The 21,162-nt window shown below is 42.1% G+C and overlaps 1 protein-coding gene across 6 annotated transcripts in view; it reads left to right on the forward strand.

Moving 5' to 3' along the window:
- The window catches only part of ADGRG2 (adhesion G protein-coupled receptor G2), a 278,970-nt gene that overhangs the window by 95,333 nt on the left and 162,475 nt on the right, over nt 1–21,162 (forward strand). For all 6 annotated transcript variants that reach the window (XM_088451625.1, XM_088451627.1, XM_088451628.1 and 3 more), the window contains one exon: nt 13,110–13,139. In XM_088451625.1, the coding sequence (XP_088307751.1) occupies nt 13,110–13,139 (30 nt within the window). The remainder of the gene's footprint in view (nt 1–13,109; nt 13,140–21,162) is intronic.

The raw sequence follows: 21,162 nt of genomic DNA on the forward strand, positions 1-21,162 counted from the left end.
CTCTGCACCGTGGGAACCTGCAGCCGATGACAGACAGGTAAGTCTAAAAAAATGTACATTTATTTTTGATGTGGTAGCCAGTATGATTTGATTTTGTGGAGAGCAATGTGTTGTTGTTTTTTTGTTTGTTTCTGTGGGGGTCCTTGTTATTTTTTTTTTCTGTGGTTGCCTATGTTATTTTTTTTCTGTGGGGGGTCTATTATTTTTTTTTCTGTGGGGGCCCATGTTATTTTTTTCTGTGGGGGCCTATGTTTTTTTTTTCTGTGGGGGCCTATGTTATGTTTTTTTATGTGGGGGCCAATGTATGTGTGTGTTATATCTTTGGGGCCATTGTATGTGTGTTGTATTCCTGTGAAGGCCAATGCATGTTTTTTTATGTGAGAGCCAATGTGTATGTTTTTGCATAGGTCGCGCACGCCGCATCGCCGGATGGTGTGCCTTGGCAATTTTAAAATCTTGCCTAGTGTGCCTCGAGTTGAAAAAGGTTGAAAATCACTGCTCTAATACTATACACTTATACATCTCAAACACATGTAAACTATAAGTAAGGCTCAAAACGCTGATCATATTTACAGCGGGGTGACTTATTCATAACCCCTGGTAAATTGGTGTTTAATTTAAAGAAATCATCGTAGTATGTGCTCATAGAGACATATGTATGTGTTATTAAAACAACAATCTATATGTTTCCCAAGAAATAGAAAAAATCATCCTATAGGACCAATTAAACCTATAGTAGGTTTGTTCAGGTAAATTACAACAATGAAATATAAAGTTCTAATTCAAAATAAATATACGTTCTCAGTATTCTTCATATCCTAAAGATCAATCACATAATTGTATCTGATAGTAGAATAATAAAGGAGTATAATTAGACTCAAAATCGTATGATGGAACATAAACAATATATTCTCAGTGATCCCAATATCCTAAGGTTCAATCGATTGTTCGTGTCTAGTAATAAAGTAATGGAAAGATCTAGTCGGACTCAAAATCATTGCATATACCAACAATGCAAAATAGGAGCAATGTAAATATAAATATATATAAATATGACAATAAAAAATAACTTGGATCCCTTCTGACAGATAGTCCCCGATGTAACACATCGCCTGCCCCCCAATTCATACAACTCATGACAAATTTCCCTTAATACAGGAGCATTTGAAGACGAGAAGGTTTAAAATCATCAGTATCTCTACATGTCCCAAAAGACCGTCTATATATAATCTAGAAAGCGCTCAAAACCATCATAAAATATAACAATCATATAATGAAACATGATGTTTCTAAACAAAAAAGGTGCTGTTTGGAAAATTGACATCAGATCCCTCCTGTCACAGAGTCTCCGATGTCACTTCACACCCCCACACCCCTGTATTTGCACCATGACAATGTAACCTCCCTAACCTAATCACCTAGCACATTATTGATACTAAATTAGGAGACTATCAGTATCACCATATACCCCAATAATCCATCTCCATACTCCCGTAAACATCTAACAATACAGAAATATAAATATAACGTACTGTCAGAACATGATGTATAACACGCCTGGAATGCAGATAGGAGGATAATCACCAGGTCCCTCCTGACAGAGGGTCTTCGACAACACATCCCACCCTCACCCCAAACGTGCACACACCTGTCAGATAGGCCTATCTAACAAGGACATTGTTCACACAACATAGAACGGGTGGTATAATAGGAGGTCATCAGTATTTGCCTAAAACCTAAAAGTCCATCTCAATGTGTTCATTAAGCCCATCGGGAGATAAAGTACCCATTTTTTGGATCCAATAATTCTCTTTCAATCAGAGTTTGGAGAATCTATCACCTCCTCTCTCAGTTGATGGAATATATTCTATACTGGTCACCTTAATGTCCCTGGGATTAGAGTGATGCGTAGATGTAAAGTGTCTCGAGGCACTATGCATGTTATTACTTTTCATTATATGTATCCTATGTTCTAAAAATCTACACCTGAGCGGCCTGATAGTTCTACCAATATATTGGGTGCCACAGGTGCACTCCCAACATAATCACTACATATGACGTATTACAGTTAATGAAACTTTTTATAGGGAATTTCTCATTTCAGTTGTTTGATAAAACCTTATTACATCGATTTGAAATATAATCACAGGTAATACAGGAGGAGTGTCCACACTTAAAGCATCCCTTGGGTTTATTTTGTAACCAGCCTCCCATAGTTGACTTCTTGTCATTATCTACTGGTTGCCTTCTAAAAAGGCTGGGTGCCTGTACAATATATCTCTTAAATTATCCGCCTTTCTAAAAATTACAGATGGATCAGCTGGAATGTTGTCTTTCAACACATTATCTGACATTCGGATTGGAGAATTCGAGGATACAATTCTCCTAATTTTATTCAAACAATTGTATTTAGATTAGGGATGTGCAGGCTCGGTTCTACTCGGTTCCGTTCGGTTCTTTTTACCGGATCTTATTGGGTTTCAGCTGTCACGAGTTTTGGATAGCCAATAAGATTCGGTAAAAAGAACCGAACGGAACCGAGTAGAACCGAGCCTGCACATCCCTAATTTAGATATAAATTTAGGACCGTCTGAAAAGTATCTCTTGGTCTTATATCTAATAAGTCATTCCTATCAAATGATCTAGTTTTCCCTAATGCTGAAGTCAGGAGGGAAATCCTCTCTTTAAAAGATTCCAGAGGCCTGACTTTCAAATACATTATCACTTGTACAGTTTCGACGTATCCTCCTCAGTTGCCCATGGGAAATATTCTGATTCCAGGGATCATGGTGTAAACTGTGAAAACTAAGAAAATTATAGATATCGACAACCTTTCTGAACATTTTGGTGAGAATTTTACCATTCTCTACATATATATATATATACACAGTCAGGTGCATAAATATTGGGACATTGACAGAATTTTCATATTTCGGCCTCTATTCACCACCACAATGGCTTTGAAATTAAACAAACAAGATGTGCTTTAACTGCAGACTTTCAGTTTTAATTTGAGGGTAATTACATCCAAATCAGGTGAACGGTGTAGGAATTACAACGGTTTCTATATGTGCCTCCCACTTTTTAAGGGGCCAAAAGTAATGGGACTATCAACTCAAAAGCTATTTCATGGACAGGTGTGGGCTATTCCCTCGTTATTTCATTATCAATTAAGCAAGTAAAAGGTCTGGAATTGATTCTAGGTGTGACATTTGCATTTGGAATCAGTTGCTGTCGACTCTCAATATGAGATCCAAAGAGCTGTCACTATCAGTGAAGCAAGCCATCATTAGGCTGAAAAATCCAAACAAACCCATCAGAGAGATAGCAAAAACATTAGGTGTGGCCAAATCAACTGTTTGGAACATTCTTAAAAAGAAAGAACGCACCGGAGAGCTCAGCATCACCAAAAGACCCGGAAGACCATGGAAAACAACTGTGGTGGATGACAGAAGAATTATTTCCCTGGTGAAGAAAAAACCCTTCACAACAGTTGGCCAAATCAAGAACACTCTCCAGGAGGTAGGTGTATATGTGTCAAAGTCAACAATCAAGAGAATACTTCACAAGAGTGTATATAGAGGGTTCACCACAAGATGTAAACCATTGGTGAGCCACAAAACAGGAAGACCAGATTAGAGTTTGCCAAACAACATCTAAAAAAGCCATTACAGTTCTGGAACAACATCCTATGGACAGATGAGACAAAGATCAACTTGTACCAGAGTGATGGGAAAGAAGAGTATAGAGAAGGAAAGGAACTGCTCATGATCCAAAACATACCACCTCATCAGTGAAGCATGGTGGTGGTAGTGTCATGGCGTGGGCATGTATGGCTGCCAATGGAACTGGTTCCCTTGTATTTATTGATGATGTGACTGCTGACAAAAGCAGCAGAATGAATTCTGAAGTGTTTCGGGCAATATTATATGCTCATACTCAGTCAAATGCTTCAGAACTCATTGGACGGCGCTTCACAGTGCAGATGGACAATGACCCGAAACATACTGCAAAAGCAACCAAAGAGCTTTTTAAGGGTAAAAAGTGGAATGTTATGCAATGGCCAAGTCAATCCCCTGACCTGAATCCGATTGAGCATGCATTTCACTTGATGAAGACAAAACTGAAGGGAAAATGCCCCAAGAACAAGCAGGAACTGAAGACATTTGCAGTAGAGGCCTGGCAGAGCATCACCAGGGATGAAACCCAGCGTCTTGTGATGTCTATGTGTTCCAGACTTCAGGCTGTAATTGCCTGCAAAGGATTTGCAACAGAGTATTAAAAAGTGAAAGTTAGATTTAGGATTGTTTAGTTTGTCACATTACTTTTGTCCCCTTAAAAAGTGTGAGGCACATACAGAAACCGTTGTAATTCCTACACCGTTCACCTGACTTGGATGTAATTACCCTCAAATTAAATCTGAAATTCTGCAGTTAAAGCACATCTTGTATGTTTAATTTCAAAGCCATTGTGGTGGTGAATAGAGGCCAAAATATGAAAATTCTGTCAATGTCCCAATATTTATGCACCTGACTGTGTGTGTGTATGTATGTATGTATGTGTATATATATATATATATATATATATATATATATATACACACACACACACACAGTATTTGTCTCTGAGCACATACTATGATGATTTTTTATTAAACACCAAGACACTATTCTGACATACTGTTACAATGCTGCATTGATCTATGCCTCATTCACGTTGAACGTTAAGTGGATCGGCAGTATTTGTCCAGCCTCAAACTCTCCGGCTAACTAAACGGGACTCTGGATACTACAACTAAGGGGGCCCCCACAACATCCTACAAGTTTCCCGTGAGTACAGGACAAAACAGCTGATTTACGCGGTCTTGATATCGGGGAGACATGTACTGAGTGTGGCTGAAGTTGCATGCCTGATGGACCGGCTATTTTTCATTCTGCATCAAAGCTTTGCTAAACTTACTATTGCCGCAGGTCAAAGAGAGGTTTGAGAGCACTCTGAATACTTAATATATACACTTACAAAGGTTGATCCGTGAGTGATATTTTTTTAAATACCAGTATATACGTGCGACTCTTCTCTCTCCTCTCTATATAGGAGGAGACTCGGCAGCTTAAAAGTCAATCAATGTGCATATATCTGGATATTGACGTCAAACAATACCAGATGTGAATGCTGTCAGTACACATGTTGGCGTGACCCTGTGATCATATTGAACTAAGGGCCTGATTCAGACCCACTCGCGAGCGGCTGTCCGCTCGCAAGTGGGTCGATGGTCTGCACTGAGCATGCGCACGACGGAGGGAGCTCCGTCGTGCGCATGCGCCAGACACGACGAGCGAAGGACTTTCCTTCGCTCGTTGTGTCCGATCAAAGGGGGCGTGCTGTCAATGTTGATTGACAGCACGCCCCCTTTGGTGGGCGTGCCGGGGGCGTGCCTCCCTGACGGGGGCGTTCCCACGGGAACGCCTCCCGTCAGAAGCCGGCCCACTGACATCACTAGTGATGTCAGTGGGAGTGATTTTGGCTCTGATAGAGCCAAAATCACTCCGGAGCTTGCGGTTGAAAACCTCAACCGCAGGCTCCGGCTCGCAATTTCGATGGTCGCGATGGTCACGACCATCGCGGCCATCAAAATGCACGCTCGTATAGCCTGTGGGTGGTGACCCACAGCTATACGAGCGTCCAGGAGGACGCTCCATGAAAATGGAGCCCGGCCCTCATGCAGAGCGTGCGCTCTGCTCAGAGCGTACGGCTCTGAATGAGGGCCTAAGTCTTACATTTGGGATGGGTCATTATATTCAATTTTCTGCCGGACTTCTTGTGATGATTGTTATTATCCTAGAGGCTTTCTATTTAGAACATGCGCAAAGGAATTGCTTCTATTATGGATTTTAGAGATCAGCGACATTACTAAATGTTTATGTGCTATATTGTCTCTTATTTATATTATACAGCTGAAACTATTTATTTTATGTTTATTTTTTAAGTGCTTTGTTGGGAAATCTAAGTGGGTTGAATAAATAAATTTTTTACTGTCATATCCTTTTTATTTTGTTCCTGCTCTTATAAAGCCCTTATACACTATACATATCATATTTAGTGGTAGCGCAGACTATTGTTTATGTCAATTTTAGATGTAGTTTCACGAAGGTCAGCCAGAGTGGTAGGTCAGGGGCCGCTTTGTGTTCGGCCTCCAAGGACCGAAGCTTAATGGACAGCTCATTCATCTTAGTGTTTCTTTTTCCTTGAAGCCATGCTGAGCATGTGCCCCCAGATAACGGCCTTGTGGGCCATCCAAAGAGTGGATCTGTAAATATCTGGATGATCGTTTAGTTCAAAGTTTTCTACTAGCTGGGATTTAAGGAGAGAAACCAATTCTTTATTATTATTGTATTAGGGAGTCGTTAAGGCACCATGTCTTGGGGGGAGGGTGGTTGGGCAAGCCAAAAAGATCATTGGATACAGGAGCATGGACCATTGGGTGGACTTGGGCCGATTGAAGTTGTAGAGTGAGTTCAAGACTGAACAGGACCATATCGATACGGAAATACAAGTTATGGGGAGGGGAGAAGTATGTGTATTCACGGTTGGACGGTTCCTTCACTCTCCAAGAATCACATAGAAGCTGGGATTCATGAGGCTAAGGAGAGATTTAGTGTGTTAGAGGTTCAGCTGAGGGGAAGCAGAGGCTGCAGGCGTAGATTGGTCTAGAGAGTTGATCATAACAGTCTCCAGCTACAATGAGTTCCCCCTGGCGCATACGGGTAAGAAGAGAATCCAGTTTGGTGCTACAAAATAAGAAAGCACTGGCCCTGATTCAGAGCCGGATGCTCTGACCAGAGCGCTCGCTCTGAATCAGGGCCGTCATATTTAAATTTTGAGCGGCCTTTTGGACGCTCGCATAGCTGTGGGTTACCACCCACAGCTTATGCGAGCGTCCATGATGATGGTCGCGATGGTCAAGACCATCGCGACCATCGGGCTTGCGACGAGACCCTGTGGTAGGATCTCGTGGCCGCAAGCCCTGGAGTGATTTTGGCTCTATCAGACCCAGACGGTAGGCTTTCCCATGGGAACGCCTTCGTCTGGGCAGCCACGCCCCTGGCACGCCCACCAAAGGGGGCGTGCTGTCAATCACCATCGACAGCACGCCTTTGGTGTGAGACCCGGAGCGACAGCTTGGCTGTCGCTATCCGGGTCTCGCGCATGCGCACGACTGAGTTCCCTGCGTCGTGCGCATGCGCATTTGGGGACCATCGACCTGCTTGCGAGCGTCCTGCGCTCGCGAGCAGGTCTGAATGAGACCCACTGTTCTTTATCTGCAAGGGAGTCTACAAGTTCGAAATTTCAGGTGACAGGCAAGCAGGGTTGCCACCCTACGTTTTTTAGCAGTCAACTTACAGGCATGATAGGTGTCAGGGTACAATTTGGAGCGCAGTTCGGGGTGGGCATTGTGGAGAAAGTGTGTCTCCTGTAAAAAGACCAGATCGCCCATGTGGAGCTTAAGGGTGATAAAAAGTTTACCACATTTCTGATGGCTATTATGCCCTTTTACATTAAAGGAGAGAACCCGGAGGCAGCGAGATGAGAAGAGAGTGCAAGAGCAATTAGCAAGAGAGGAAAAAGAGAACATAGTGAGTAAAATAGGGAGCTGAATGGTACCGTGGTCAAATGGGAAGGGAAAGGAGGTTGGGAGAAGGACCGGGAAGGGAGGAAGGGTAAGGTGGTTTGTTGGCAGACCTACAGTGGTGACAGTGGGGAGAGATACTATGCACCCAAAGAACACACAGGTCGAGGGCTAGGAGTCCTGTGGGGGCATGGCGAAATGGCTGGTTGGTGCATTGGAATGAGTGTGAGGGGAGAGGGCAGGGTGGGCCCCTCTTGGGGAACCTGAGGTAGAAAGCTGGAAGTGAGGACAATAGTAGCAATTATGTGGAGCAACCAGGCAGCAGCGGTGGAAGAATTTTCATATAAAAGAAAGCGCTGAATCAGCTAAAGGTTTAATACATTTTAATATATCCCTATTGGTTCAAATAAAAATATATAATGGTGTGACAACCATATACCAGATATAAGCTGACAATTATATATTAATTATTCCAACATACATCACAAATAGTGGGCCCACCACACATAAAATTTTAAAATTAATTAGAATCTTGGTAGTGAGAAATAGCCAAATTTGATGGGAATCAAAAAGGTAAAAGTGGTGGGTATATGGGAAATATGAGAGAACACAATAAGGGTTATCAAAAAGGCAACCCAGGTGACCATAACAGAGAAGCAGGACAAGGCAGAGAGCAACCTAAGAATAAAGGCTATAAAATTATAGGAGAGATGTGATGACTGAGAATGATTGCATATAACAGGCACAATAACAGTAGATTAAACTAAACACATGAAATTGCATTGCAAAAAGAAGAAAGAGTGAAAGGCCTAACATTGGCATTTGTGGATTATCTTTGAAGGACAGAAGGTGCAGTAGTAGACTCGTTTTCTCCAGTGGTAACAACCTGTTTGGAGAGCAAGACCTGAGATTCATTGAGGGAACGCGTCGTAAGCATCTTGGAGCCAAACCAGGATGTGAAAGGGAATACCCCAATGATATTTAATGTCTATCTGGCGCAGCAGAGTCATGATAGGTTTGAGCTCTCTACGCTTAACCAGGGTAATTGGGGAGATAATTGAAGATTTGTAAAGTAGCATTGTCAAAGGTTATTGTTTTGTGTCTACGAACATCCCTCATAATAGCTTCTTTCGCTGTGAAGTATTGCATTATCGGTCAAGGAGAAGATGATCCTCAGGGGTTCCGGGAGAAAGTTGGGCAAAAAGCTTTTTAAGGTAGAGTTCAAGATGAGTCTGTTCAACCTCCTCAGGGATATCCCTGATGTATGTGTTTCTAATAGTGTATTGTTAGTAGGATTGGGCAAACAGTCTTCAAATATAATGTAAATAGAACTGATAAACCCATAAAGAAAACAAATATTTTTAAATATTGCAGCTAAAGGTGGTTCTACCCGGTATTGTCTCATGGACTTGTACTCTGTAGCAAATTACTTTGGCCCAAAGTAAAAACGATTATGCTTTTTCTTGGTGTGGACTAGATGATTGTTAATTATGTAAAGATAGGAAAAAGTACAGTATATTAGGAAATGGATTCTTGTGAAATATTATGACATAAAATTAGAGTAGTAGATAACATTATGACATAAGATTAGTGGATGATGACATGAGTATGACACAAGATTAGTAGATGATTACTTTAGGACATAAGATTAGTAGATCATACTATGTTAAAGATACAACGGGCTTATAGCGGATTCAGTATGATTTAGCGCCGGACGCATGGCAACAGTGAAAATCCCGATCGTCGAAAGGTAAGTACTTACTAACCTATTCTATCCCCTAACCGTCCCTTAGGGGTGCCTAACCGTAACCCTCCCCCTAAGTGCCTAACCCTAATCCCCCCTATAAATACCTAAACCTAGCCCCCCTTCCCCGCCGCCTAAACCTAAGTCCCCCGGGGGGGTGCCTAACCCTCCCCCCGGGGGTCCCTAACGCCCTTTCCACTAGCCTAAACCTAACCTCCTGGGGGGGTGCCTAGCCCTAAGTCCCCCCCCCCCGGGAACGCTAAACCTAACCTCCCCCCCCCCCCCCCCCCTCCGCGCGGCTGTCCACGCCCGTTGCCATGCTAACCTTCGATCGGTAAGCCGTGTGTCGGGCTCCCTGCGTAGGGAAAATGACAGGCGTCAGGATTTCGACGTCTGTCATTTAACCCTTGCCGGGATTATACAGTCGAGAAGCCGGTGGTCGGGATTCCGTCCATCGGCTTCCCGACTGTTTTCCCTGATAGCACAGTGTTTCTTTCACCGTCAAGTAAAATAATCCCTATTGGAACATAACGAAGAGTGTTATTGGAATTGGCGTAATCTAAAAGTTGATGTGATTTTAAGTGAATTCCCAACTAGACATCCTAGCATGATCTTTAGAGTTGCAACCCTCTCATTGCTGAAGAGCATTGCAGATTATATACAAGGAGAGAGAAAAAATAATCCATGTACATTACCTAATTCAGGGTACACACTGGCCGACATATGGGCCGTTCAATTGAACGGCCGATATATCGTGTGCGCGTCAGCCAGTGTGTACAGACGATATATCTGTGAATGACATCATTCACAGACATTGCGTCGGCTGGGCAGCACAGCCGATGGCAGATATATCTGCAGATATATCTACACATCGTGGTGTGTGTACGGGCGGTCAGCCGTCCGCTCGTACACTTGTTGCAGAGGCCACCAGTGACTGACATCACAACTACTCGTCACTCAAGATTCTGTAGCAGTCTGTGCCATTTGTGTTTAGCTTAAAATTACACGTTGTTTTATTGCACTTGTGCTGTAAAACAAAGCATATTTTTGTGACCGTGAGTTGGTCTTACTTCCCACAAATTAAATCAGGACCCGTGTGAAAAGCACTTTGGGCAAAATTGCTGATCTATCAATGTTGTCATGATAAGACTATAAATCTGTTTTCCTAGCCCAAGAAATTTGCTATTACTGTCAAATAGAGGCTCTTTCACTTAACTTTATAGTTTGTCCAGGTTCCCTGTAAATTTATTTACATTATAAAGCCAAGTTAAAGGATAAAACGAAATAATTATCACAAGAATGTGTGAGTTTCAATTTCCTGAATGGAATTTTGTTACCACTATTAAGAAAAAAAAATAAAGGTGTTCAAATGCTGCTTTACTGCTCTCCATAATATTGGTCTAGTCTCCATCCTCTGGGACCTTCCTAGTACCATAATATATCTTATGTATGCTGAAAAGTCAGTCCTAGACAGACAACATCACAGAGAGAACTGGAAACTCATGTTTTTCAGACCGGGGTTGAATGACTCACTTGGAAAATGGTGAGGCCTAAATAAACGGAGTTTACTTTTTTTCCCCCCAGCATTTGGTTATGTTTCCTGGGGTGTTTAGCAAAGAATATTTTGTGTGCGCTTTGGTGGCTAATTATTTTTAGCTTATTAAGGAAAACTTTTTCAAAGCTATTCTTATCACTGTCCTACTTGCTAGCAGTAAAGATCATTGTAATGCCAACTATAGAAATGCTGTTGCCCTATAATTAGCAGTGAGGTTCCTACTGAACTTCATAAGCTAATACATTGTGGGATATGTAAGCAGGTAAATTTTGCTCGTTTTAGCTCGCACCCCATATATATGCATACAGAAAACAAGCAGGATTCTGTAGCATAGTACAGTATGTGGAAATTGGTGCAACTGCACGTCACGCCAGCTTTCAAAGGCACCTCGCGCAGAACTGAATCTGCTACTTCTGTCTGATCGCTGTTGAGCTCCCTTGTGTTAGACATGAAAACTATATTTTTGTATCTATTTTTAAGAAAAAGTAAGAGCCTGGAGTTGGCAATCTTGGTGATGCCATGCAAACGGTCCAGGGTTCCAGAACTGTTAAAGTTCCAACAAATGCCAAATGATCAGGTCCAGGACAGTGGCGGGACTACAGCTGTTTTTGCGGTTTTGGAGGGTTGTGGGGCCACTGGGTCACCTGCTTTTGAATTCATATAGGAAGAATAGAAAAACATTTGTAGATCTTATAAATTTGCTATGTGTCCTGGTGATGGAGGGTTACACCACTGACCTGAGACATTAAGTGCACTCTACCATGGCATACACGAAAAGGGGTTGTGATCAAGTGACACAGGTTGGTTTTGCTGCATACTTTTACGGCATACTGTACTGTTTCCTTTTAGGGGGAGGGGGATTCCTAATGTTTCTGAAGCAACTAGTCATCCCCAAATTCACTCCCCTCCCTGATAACATTTATGTATGCACCAGTTGCAGAAGTGCACACTGCCTGCTCACCAAGGCCAGTGGGACATACTTCTAAACAGTCCCTGCTGGCTAAACAAAATTGCTGGCTGTCAGGACACTCGACACTGTACTGCCTAATTCAGGACAGTTAAGGTCATATTTGAGTACAGGAGAGAAACACTGTCTTATCCCTATCAGTCAGCGCAGACCTGACACACTGAGGGGATGTCTTTATAGAAATAATGAACTTCATTAGCATATCGGCAAATGAGGGATCATATAAGATATAGGAGGAGGTGTATCAAGCTTTCTTAAGAGTGGAGACGTTGCCCATAGCAACCAATCAGCTTCTCTCTACCATTTTATAGAATGTACTAGATAAATGATAGCTAGGAGCTGATTGGTTGCTATGGTTAACTTTTCATTTTGTCCATCTCTCCAGTCTTTTAGAGGGCTTGATATTCATCAACCCCAGAGTTTTTTGTTACCCAACACTTTATCGCTGCAATCTAAAATATACATGCCAGTTGTCAGGAAAACTTATAGAAAACCGCCCCTACCAAAAACAGTATTAGTAGATTTGTTATTTTGAAACACTGTACAGTAACGATTTGGGTTATTATATGGGAAAGTATAGTTCTATCTATCTGTCGTTTTGTTGTCCTAAACATCTTAAGGCACCAAGCTACTTTATAACTGCCAGCTAATGAATACAGGGGCATATTTATAATGAGTGCAGTTTGTGCGGTGCACACAGGTCCCTGGGTCCATGGGGGCCCACACCACACACCCTGCACCCATATTATACCAATACATCCGGAGTCCCACGTCGGCGCCGGTGTCAGTGCTGTAAAAACCGCCTGAAAAATTGTCCGCCGCTGCCATTTTCCCGGCATTTTGCGCATGCGCAGTATGGAAAACACCATGAAAATGGCGGCAGCGCCATTTTCCCGGTGACCAGCGCATGCGCTGTAGACTCTAGGCACAGACTATGCCCAGAGTTAACCGCTGCAGCGTTGCGCTCAGTACGTTGCCGCATACCGGAAAGAGAGGCGGGGGCCCCGGACGGAGACTGCACATGGGCACCCTCCTCTCTTGAAATGCCCCTGCCTGAATACTATTAAATATAAGGTTTGTTGTAATCTAGTATAAAAGTGGAGATAACATAAAGCAAATACTGCCCTCTTGTGGTAACTGTGTGTTATTCTTTATTGTGGAAGACGGGTCTTATATTCAATGCAACTGAAACCATTTTTTTTTCTCTTTACTACAGCAAATAAGAACTCAGAAATCTCAAATTCTGGTAAGTTTCAAATTTCAAATGTTTGTTGTAAATTTATCACATAATAACAATTTGTAGAAATTACAGTTTATTCACATAACATAACCAATTATTGCTTACCTAGCCACTTTTAGCAGCTACAATCTCCGTGCATGTAAAGACTGCCATTGGGTAATTTGCAAACCGGATATTGGTGTGGAGGGTGAAATACACCTATATTATTGCACAGTGCATGCTCTATTTGTGTAATGGCTTTTAAGATTTTGCTCAGTGGCTGTAGCAGTAAATGATGAGTGGCTTTGTCTAAAAAATATTGTTTGGATCAAAATTGTCGTCTGTTTTTCCATTTGGCAGGTATATCCAAAGTATTCAAATAATCCTGAGCTCATATGTGCACATCAAACAGATTGCACAATACGAGGTGTGGCTATTAAATAATGAGACTGTGGCCCGTATTCAATTAGACGCGAAAAGTCGGAATCTGCGGAAAAGTATAGCGGATGACATCATTTCGCTAGGCGGAAACTTTACACTCAATTGCAACGACTTTTTGCGTACACAGAAAGTCAATGCAATGTAATAAGCGGAAAAGATTAGTCTTTGAAAGTAGGTGGAAAAAAAGTGCAGAATTGCGGTTTTGGGGTGCAAAGGTGATGAAACCACTGAGCACCCTTTCCACAGTCCCCCACAACATGACTGCGTCAAAAAATCCCATAAAAAAACAGTATGGAACACCCAAAAAAATTACTTTGAAATAGGGGGGCAAAAAAGTACAAAGTTGGGGTACAAACATAAAAAGTAGCGTAATAGACTTTTTATGATACTGCAAGTATGGGGGAGGTTTTTTTTTGGTTGCAGGTGCTTGCTGAAGGTGTGTTTTTTACGTATTTTAAAACAACAATTTAGCGACTTTTAACTATGCTTGCACCCATTTTTAAGTACCCTAAATTTGACAGGACTACTTATTTTCACCCCCAAAAATTGCTAAATGCTATTCTTCACCACTTGTGCAAAGACGCTATTTTTAAGCAATTGACAGCACTTAAGTGCCTCTAATAGGCCTAATCGGGGACATCTATATTGATCCCCAATGTTACTGCATCTTTTGGGGGGCGTAAGCTGATTTCCCCATTTCTGCCAGCACTTTCCGCCTCTTTGTGTTTCGCCGGGATGCGTTTTCGCATCCTTTGGAATTGAATAGGGTGAATCGCGGGGTTGCGCGCGATCAAGTTTCCGCACCTAAAACACGCGATCTAGGCGGAAACAAGATTCCACCGTCAGCGGTGAAATTATCGCGACTAATTGAATACGGGCCTGCATTTAAAAAAACAATAAACCATACTTGGTGAGATAAACAAAGCGCCCACCGAATCTTTCCGTATGCTTACCGTGGCTTACCGTGCAGATTGTATGTTATGTGCTCGTGTATTTGAGTGCCACAAAACATTTAGTGATGGTCGTGAGGATGTCAAAGATGATGAACGTTCTGGAAAGCCTTGCACATTAAAAAACAAATGAGAATGTGGAAAAAAATGTAGAACATTGTTCAGATCGACCTTGGACTCAGCATCCGAATGATAGCAGGAATGGTAAATATCGACACAGAAACTATTAGGCAGCAACAGATTGCAGTGCTAGAACACCCTCCATCTTGCCAGACCTAGCACCGTGTGACTGTTTTCTTTCCCCTAAAGCCAAATCTGTATTCAAGGAAACCCATTTTGCATCAGTTACTGAGGTAAAGAAGAAAACGACTGTGCTGTTGAGACAGCTGACAGATAATGAGCTACAGCATTTCTTTGACCAATGCAGGGCCGCAACTAGGGGGGGGGCCTGGAGGTGCATGTGCAACGGGTGCGCTGCTGCATCCGCCACCAGTGTCCTCCAGCTCGGTGCCGCAGGGAAGCTCCAAGCCAGACGCCGGCTGAGATTTTATTACCAGCGGGCGCCCAGCTCCTTCTCTGCAGCGCTGCGGTAGCCGGAGGCTGGAGTTCTCTCCTGAACTCCAGTTTCCAGCTCTCCCCATGAGCACTATGGGAGAGACGTCATGGCGTCTCTCCCATAGTTCTGAGGAGCATTACTATATGGCCATTACTATGGGGGCATTACTATATGGGCACTACTACAGGGGCATTACTATGGGGGCATTACTATATGGGCACTACTACAGGGGCATTACTATGGGGCCATTACTATATGGGCAATACTACAGGGGCATTACTATGGGAGCATTACCATATGGGCACTACTACAGGGGCATTTCTATGGGAGCATTACCATATGGGCACTACTACAGGGGCACTACTACAGGTACATTACTATGGGGCATTTCTATATGGGCACTACTACAGGGGCATGACTGTAGATGCATTGCTGAAGGGGGCATTACTATAGGGGCACTGCTGCACGGGGCATTACTATGGGGGAATTAACAGGGGGGGGCTCCAAATTACTGTCTTGCCCAAGGTGACAAAATTCCTAGTTTCGGCCCTGACCAATGGAAAATAGGAATGCAGTGGTGTGTGGATGCAGAAGGGGAGTGCATAGAAGGGGAACAGTTAAAATGTACTTAATATAATTAAACATAAATTACAGCATCACTCTCGTTATTTAATACCCACACCTCATATTGCTTGCGGATATGCATGCTCGATCTGCGTGCTTATGTGGCGAAATATGTGCAAATATTGCCTGGTGCTGTCGCTGCATTTTTTCCACTTTGTAAATGACCATCAGTGGGCTACATTTTTTTCAAAGAACTGAAAATTGGTATATGCTTCTATAATCATTCCATATTTGTCACACTTGCTTTCTTTTGGTTCCTAAATGAAATAAAACTGTTTAGTTGAACTCTTCCATTAGTCATTTTTATTTTTATGAATTATTGTTTTTGAATCTAGGAAATAATCATTAAAACTAAAGCTGCATACACACACAACGATTTTGTTACCAACGATTTTCTGAACGATTTTCTGTCAGATTTTTAAAGTGTAATGAACTACAAACGAATTTTGCATATTCCCTCAATAAAAATCATTGAGTTGACAAGTCTGACTGAACTACAAACTACAAACGTGAACGTGCATGAACAATTATCGTTCATCGTTTGACTCAGAAAGTGAACGATTTTTTTCAAACGATTATCGTTAAACGATATTGTTTAACGATAATCGTTCAAAAAATCGTTGTGTGTTTGTATGCAGCTTTACTGATTACCAGCAGTCCCTGCTGTTGCTCTGGGAAAACTGCACACTTCCTTCACAGTTAACAGCTAATGGTGGATGTGTTTGGGTTCTTTTAGTAATATAAGTTGTCAACCAAAATTTAGAATTAGTCCTTTTGTTGATTGATTAGTTTCAATTATTTCCCTAAAATGCTGTTTAATTTAGGGTCTTCTTTATTGCATGTATCTCTTTTGTACGTTTTATAGCATTTTACTACTTGAGCAATTTCTAACCGTGCATATCCATCATTATCGTTCAATCGTTCATTAATCGTGCAGTAATTATGCCGGCAACAACCAGCGAAGCGCACTCCCGCTGGTTGTTGTCGTCATCTGTCATCACCTGAACATGCAGTCCAAGCTGCCGATTAGGTTGTACATGGTTGGGGATGAGGGAGGACATATCGTTCAGTGTGGCACATTATCCACTGCACAATACAAGGAACAATTCTACGATAACGATGTCGTTATTGTTCAATCGTTCTTTCATTGTGTAGTGGATATGCACCTTAAGTACAGCAAGACAAACACATGCAAAATGCATCTCATAATCAGTATAGGGATGACATCCAGTCTCTGGAGAAGTGAAGTTTTATTGTGGGGAGGAAAAGGATGTATGCCTTCCTGTAAAGCAGAGGAAGTGAATTACAAAATACAGGGGTTATAGACCTCTCTGAGTGAGTGGAGAAACAGGAGGATAAGTAGTGCGTGCTATAGCTTAAAAGTTAATGGGGGAGGGGGGGTAGCAGTTGCATTTTCCACTGTCATTTGTATATTGAAGTCCATAACGCATGTAAAGTATTTAAGTCTTCAACTCCTCACCTTTTTTGATTGCACTCATATTAAACACTAGTTGGGATACCCGGCGTTGCCCGGGTTGAAGACTGGACCCTGAAGTACACCTGCAGCCTATCTTTGTTTACATTGTCCTTGCCTATTGCCCCATTCCAATGATCTTAAATAGTAACTACTGTGGGTGCAAGGGGTGCGTGCGGCTGCTATGGTGCCCGAGCTGCCTCTGTGGCCCGTTGCCAAGGTGGGCCAGTCCAGTCAGGGCCGCAAAGGGGGGCCCGTGTGTCAGCAGTGTTGATTTGGTGCCGGCCCGCCAGCTGATTACATTACTGTATGGCATAAAGTGTAAAGGGTACTACTATTGTGTGGAATAATGTGTCATATTGGGCACCACTACTATGTGGTCATAATCTGTAAAGGGCATTACTGTGTGGTATAATGTGTAAAGGGCATTACTGTGTGGCATAATGTATAAGGGACATTATTACTGCGTGGCATAATGTGTTTAAGGGGTACTACTGTGAGGCATAACCTGAATGGGCTCTGTGTGGCATAACATGAATGGGCTCTGTGTTGGGGTAAATATGTTTTTTCTTATCTCCAGGGGTCCCCTTTTAAGATCTTGCTATGTGGCCCCCAAAGTACTAGTTACGCATGCACACGGCATCTATTCACATGGCGGAAAAACGGCTGCGGCCAGGCTGTTTTAGCAGGGCACTGCTAAAAAGGGGCAGGGTGCATTTTACCCTTTAAAAATCGAGCAGGGCTAAAACAGTCTAGCGTGAACACTACACTTAACCACTTAACTGACGTGGGATGTGTACGCAGCCAACTGTGCTTCAGCTGAGAAGGTGCGATCACCCTGCTGTGTTTTTGAAGAGGAAATCTGTTCTACATATGTGGAGAATGATTACTATCTGACTCCCCGGACTCTCCTGTGGACCCAGCAATTTCTGATCGGTTTTGCCAGAAAAAAAAAAAGTCAGTTAAGTGGTTAAAGCATTTACATACTTCCGGATATAGCAGCAGACGGGTAGGCTCCAGAGACAGGACCAGGAGAGGTAAATAACACAAGGGGGGTTTTGGAATGTAACATAAGGGGAGGACTCTGAGCTGGAACATAAGGGGGTGTTTCTAGGCTGGTGTATACCATTTTATCAGCAAAGAACCCTTACCTAATTGGTGGGAGATATAAATTAGAGAGAAAGATAAATCAGTTAAAAGCATTGTGTAAACCACTGACAGATTATAGAATATTATTGACTGGTAATCGGCATTTTGGCAACATTAACTAGATTAGCCACTTATTGTAACTATTTAGCCATCTTTATTGTAAACTTAAATTAAATGATGAAAAGTGGGATACCCTCTCACCTAAAGGTTCTTATTAGAAAAGCTACCTTGTGCAGTCAAAACTATTTTTTTTCTTATATTAAAATGTATTCAAATTTAAGTTTTAGTGCATTACATAATACAGAGACAATGGGTTAAATTTACTAAGCGACGGTTTTGATGACATTTAGATACTTGCCGGCTGTTTCTTTTTCTACTTGACAGCATCTACTAAACTTGATGTCTAAACTGAAACCCTCGTTGATCCCTGGCGTTTCTAAATGACAACCCTCCGTGAATTGTTCTATTTGGCAGTGGTTTCTATTCTATTTCACTGTGGTTTCTATTGAAACCACTGCAAACTAGAAGCTGTTCTATTCATATTAATTTATTAGTGCTTTTCTAGAAACAATATTCAATTGACATCAAAGAAACAGACCACTGTGGAATGGAATCTATTCTATTCATATTCATTTATTTGTGCTACTCTATTTGTTATAGAAAGCAGCATTCAATTTATATCATATAAACAGGCCACAGTGAATTAGAAGCTATTCTATTCATATTCATTTAATGGTACTTTTGCAGAAACAACATTCATCTGACATCATAGAAACAGACAGCTGGCTACTATCACTTTGTCAAATTGTTAAGAGTGGAGATGGAGAAGGAAGAAGTTGTAGGAATGTATAAGGAAATATCCGAGCCGTACCCAGTGGTCCCTGCACCCCCTCTGTGTGACGTCATACGGAGGGGGCGTGGCCACAAACGCCAGGAATTACCGCAGTGCCTGGAGCATCCTCAGGATGCTTTGGGGGGCTGTAATGGCAGCCGTATATGCAGAGATTCTGGCTACAGGGCGCTTGATGCGGCCGCACTGCTCGCACACACCTAGTTACAGCCCTGGAAGAAATATATAAATTGATTGCTAATTTTTTTAATAAGTTGTCTTGTTTCTTCTTCTGTATATTGTCTGATTGAGGTGTGTTTTCCATATAATCTTTTTCTTTCAAAGTCCTGTGTGTGATTTTTTTTGTGTATGTGAGTGTAGTGTCATTGTGTGGTTTTTTTTACTTATTTTAATTGTTTTTTTCTGTCAAAGTCATGTCTGATGAGAAACATCCTCCATGGTCCAATTGTATTAAATTCCTGTAAAAATCAATTAATTTACCTGCTGTTTCAGCAAACACACCTGTCAGAGGCTAGTCATTTCTTAAGGCAGGTTTGCTGGCTGTTTTATGGTGGCTTTCAAAACCCCTGCTTGATAAGTCAGTGGGCAAAATGTACTAAACGGCGGGTTCTAAACCCCGGCAGTTTGGTGGCAGTTTGATGGCGGGTTCTATTCTGTTCTAAACCCCGGGGGTTTGGTGGTGGTTTTGCAGCGGTTTCTAAATGACAGCCCTGTTCTATTCTATTTTAAAATGTGTTTTGACGTCAGGTTTGCAGTGGTTTTGGCCTTAGTAAATCTTCAGATAGCAAAACCACCGCCAAACCTTACAAAATAATGCTAAAACAATGTTTTGGTAATATATTTTTTCTTATCACCTGAAGAGATGGTATGTGCAAGTCCATAGAGTAGTAGTGGGAAATTACAGATTAGTACAGAGGAATTTCATCACGACAAGGTCATAATTGCTCTGACGATCTGCTGGAATATCAGCTCAGCTCAGCTGCTGCACCCAATGAATTCAGCGATCATGTCTGTTGTAACTCCTGTTCATCCTTTGCTGATCTCTGCGGTCTCCTTGGTGACAGCAGCTGCCGCTAAAACTTCTCCAATGTGGAAGAAATGTCTTGAGTCTTTATGCATGATACAAAACAAATAAACTGGTCGCTCAGCTCCTACTAGCTGGTGGACCACCGTAAGAGTGCCCGAGCAACACAAAAGCTTTCTCCTTAGCCAAAAGAAGAAGGTTCAGTTAACCCAACTATCCCCATTTTGGTGGGACAGTCCCACTTTTCAGACACTATCCCACCCACAATGGGCTGCATTGTTCTGAGGGGGGGTAGGAGGGAACGGTCCCATACTGCTGCTCTGCACAGTGATGAATGGTTCCATGAATGGCCACGCTCCCAAAATAATACACGACTAGAGTGTGCTATGCCGTCTTTTGTACAATATTCCTCCTCCCCCCTTCCCAAATGTTAGGAGAGATGTTAATATGAATGAGGACATTTATGGTTGTCTGCATCTCACTATCTTCACCCTTCCACTGTCTTCTCATTACAACCATACCACTGGTAGCTGCACTTAACTCTACTTTAATACTGGTGGCTGATCATGCTTCTGCTTTAGCGTAGCCACGTACACTTTACTTACCAACAACTACAATTGTTATTCTGTTATCTTATGTATCAAGTCTTACACAAGTCTCTTAGGTTGTAGGCTTATTCTATTTCATGTTGTTACTGTATATCATACTTGCCAACTCTCCCTGATTACCAGGAAGACTCCCTGAAATAGTAGCAATCTCCCTGACTCCCTGAAGAGGCTAGCGATCTCCCTGATTGCACCTTACCCCCATTATGAAGCTGCTATATAAAAGAAAAAAAAGATATGTACATTCAAATGTGATCATTAGCATCATATCCCTCCATTGACACAATGATCCCTATGGCTACAGGCAATTTCTGAAAAGTATCAGTGTGTTTTCATCAACAAGTAGATCTTGCTAACTTGGGGCTCATTTACATTTG

The sequence above is a fragment of the Taudactylus pleione genome, unplaced genomic scaffold (assembly GCF_031769625.1).
Source record: "Taudactylus pleione unplaced genomic scaffold, aTauple2 ptg000026l, whole genome shotgun sequence".
Lineage (NCBI taxonomy): Eukaryota > Metazoa > Chordata > Amphibia > Anura > Myobatrachidae > Taudactylus > Taudactylus pleione.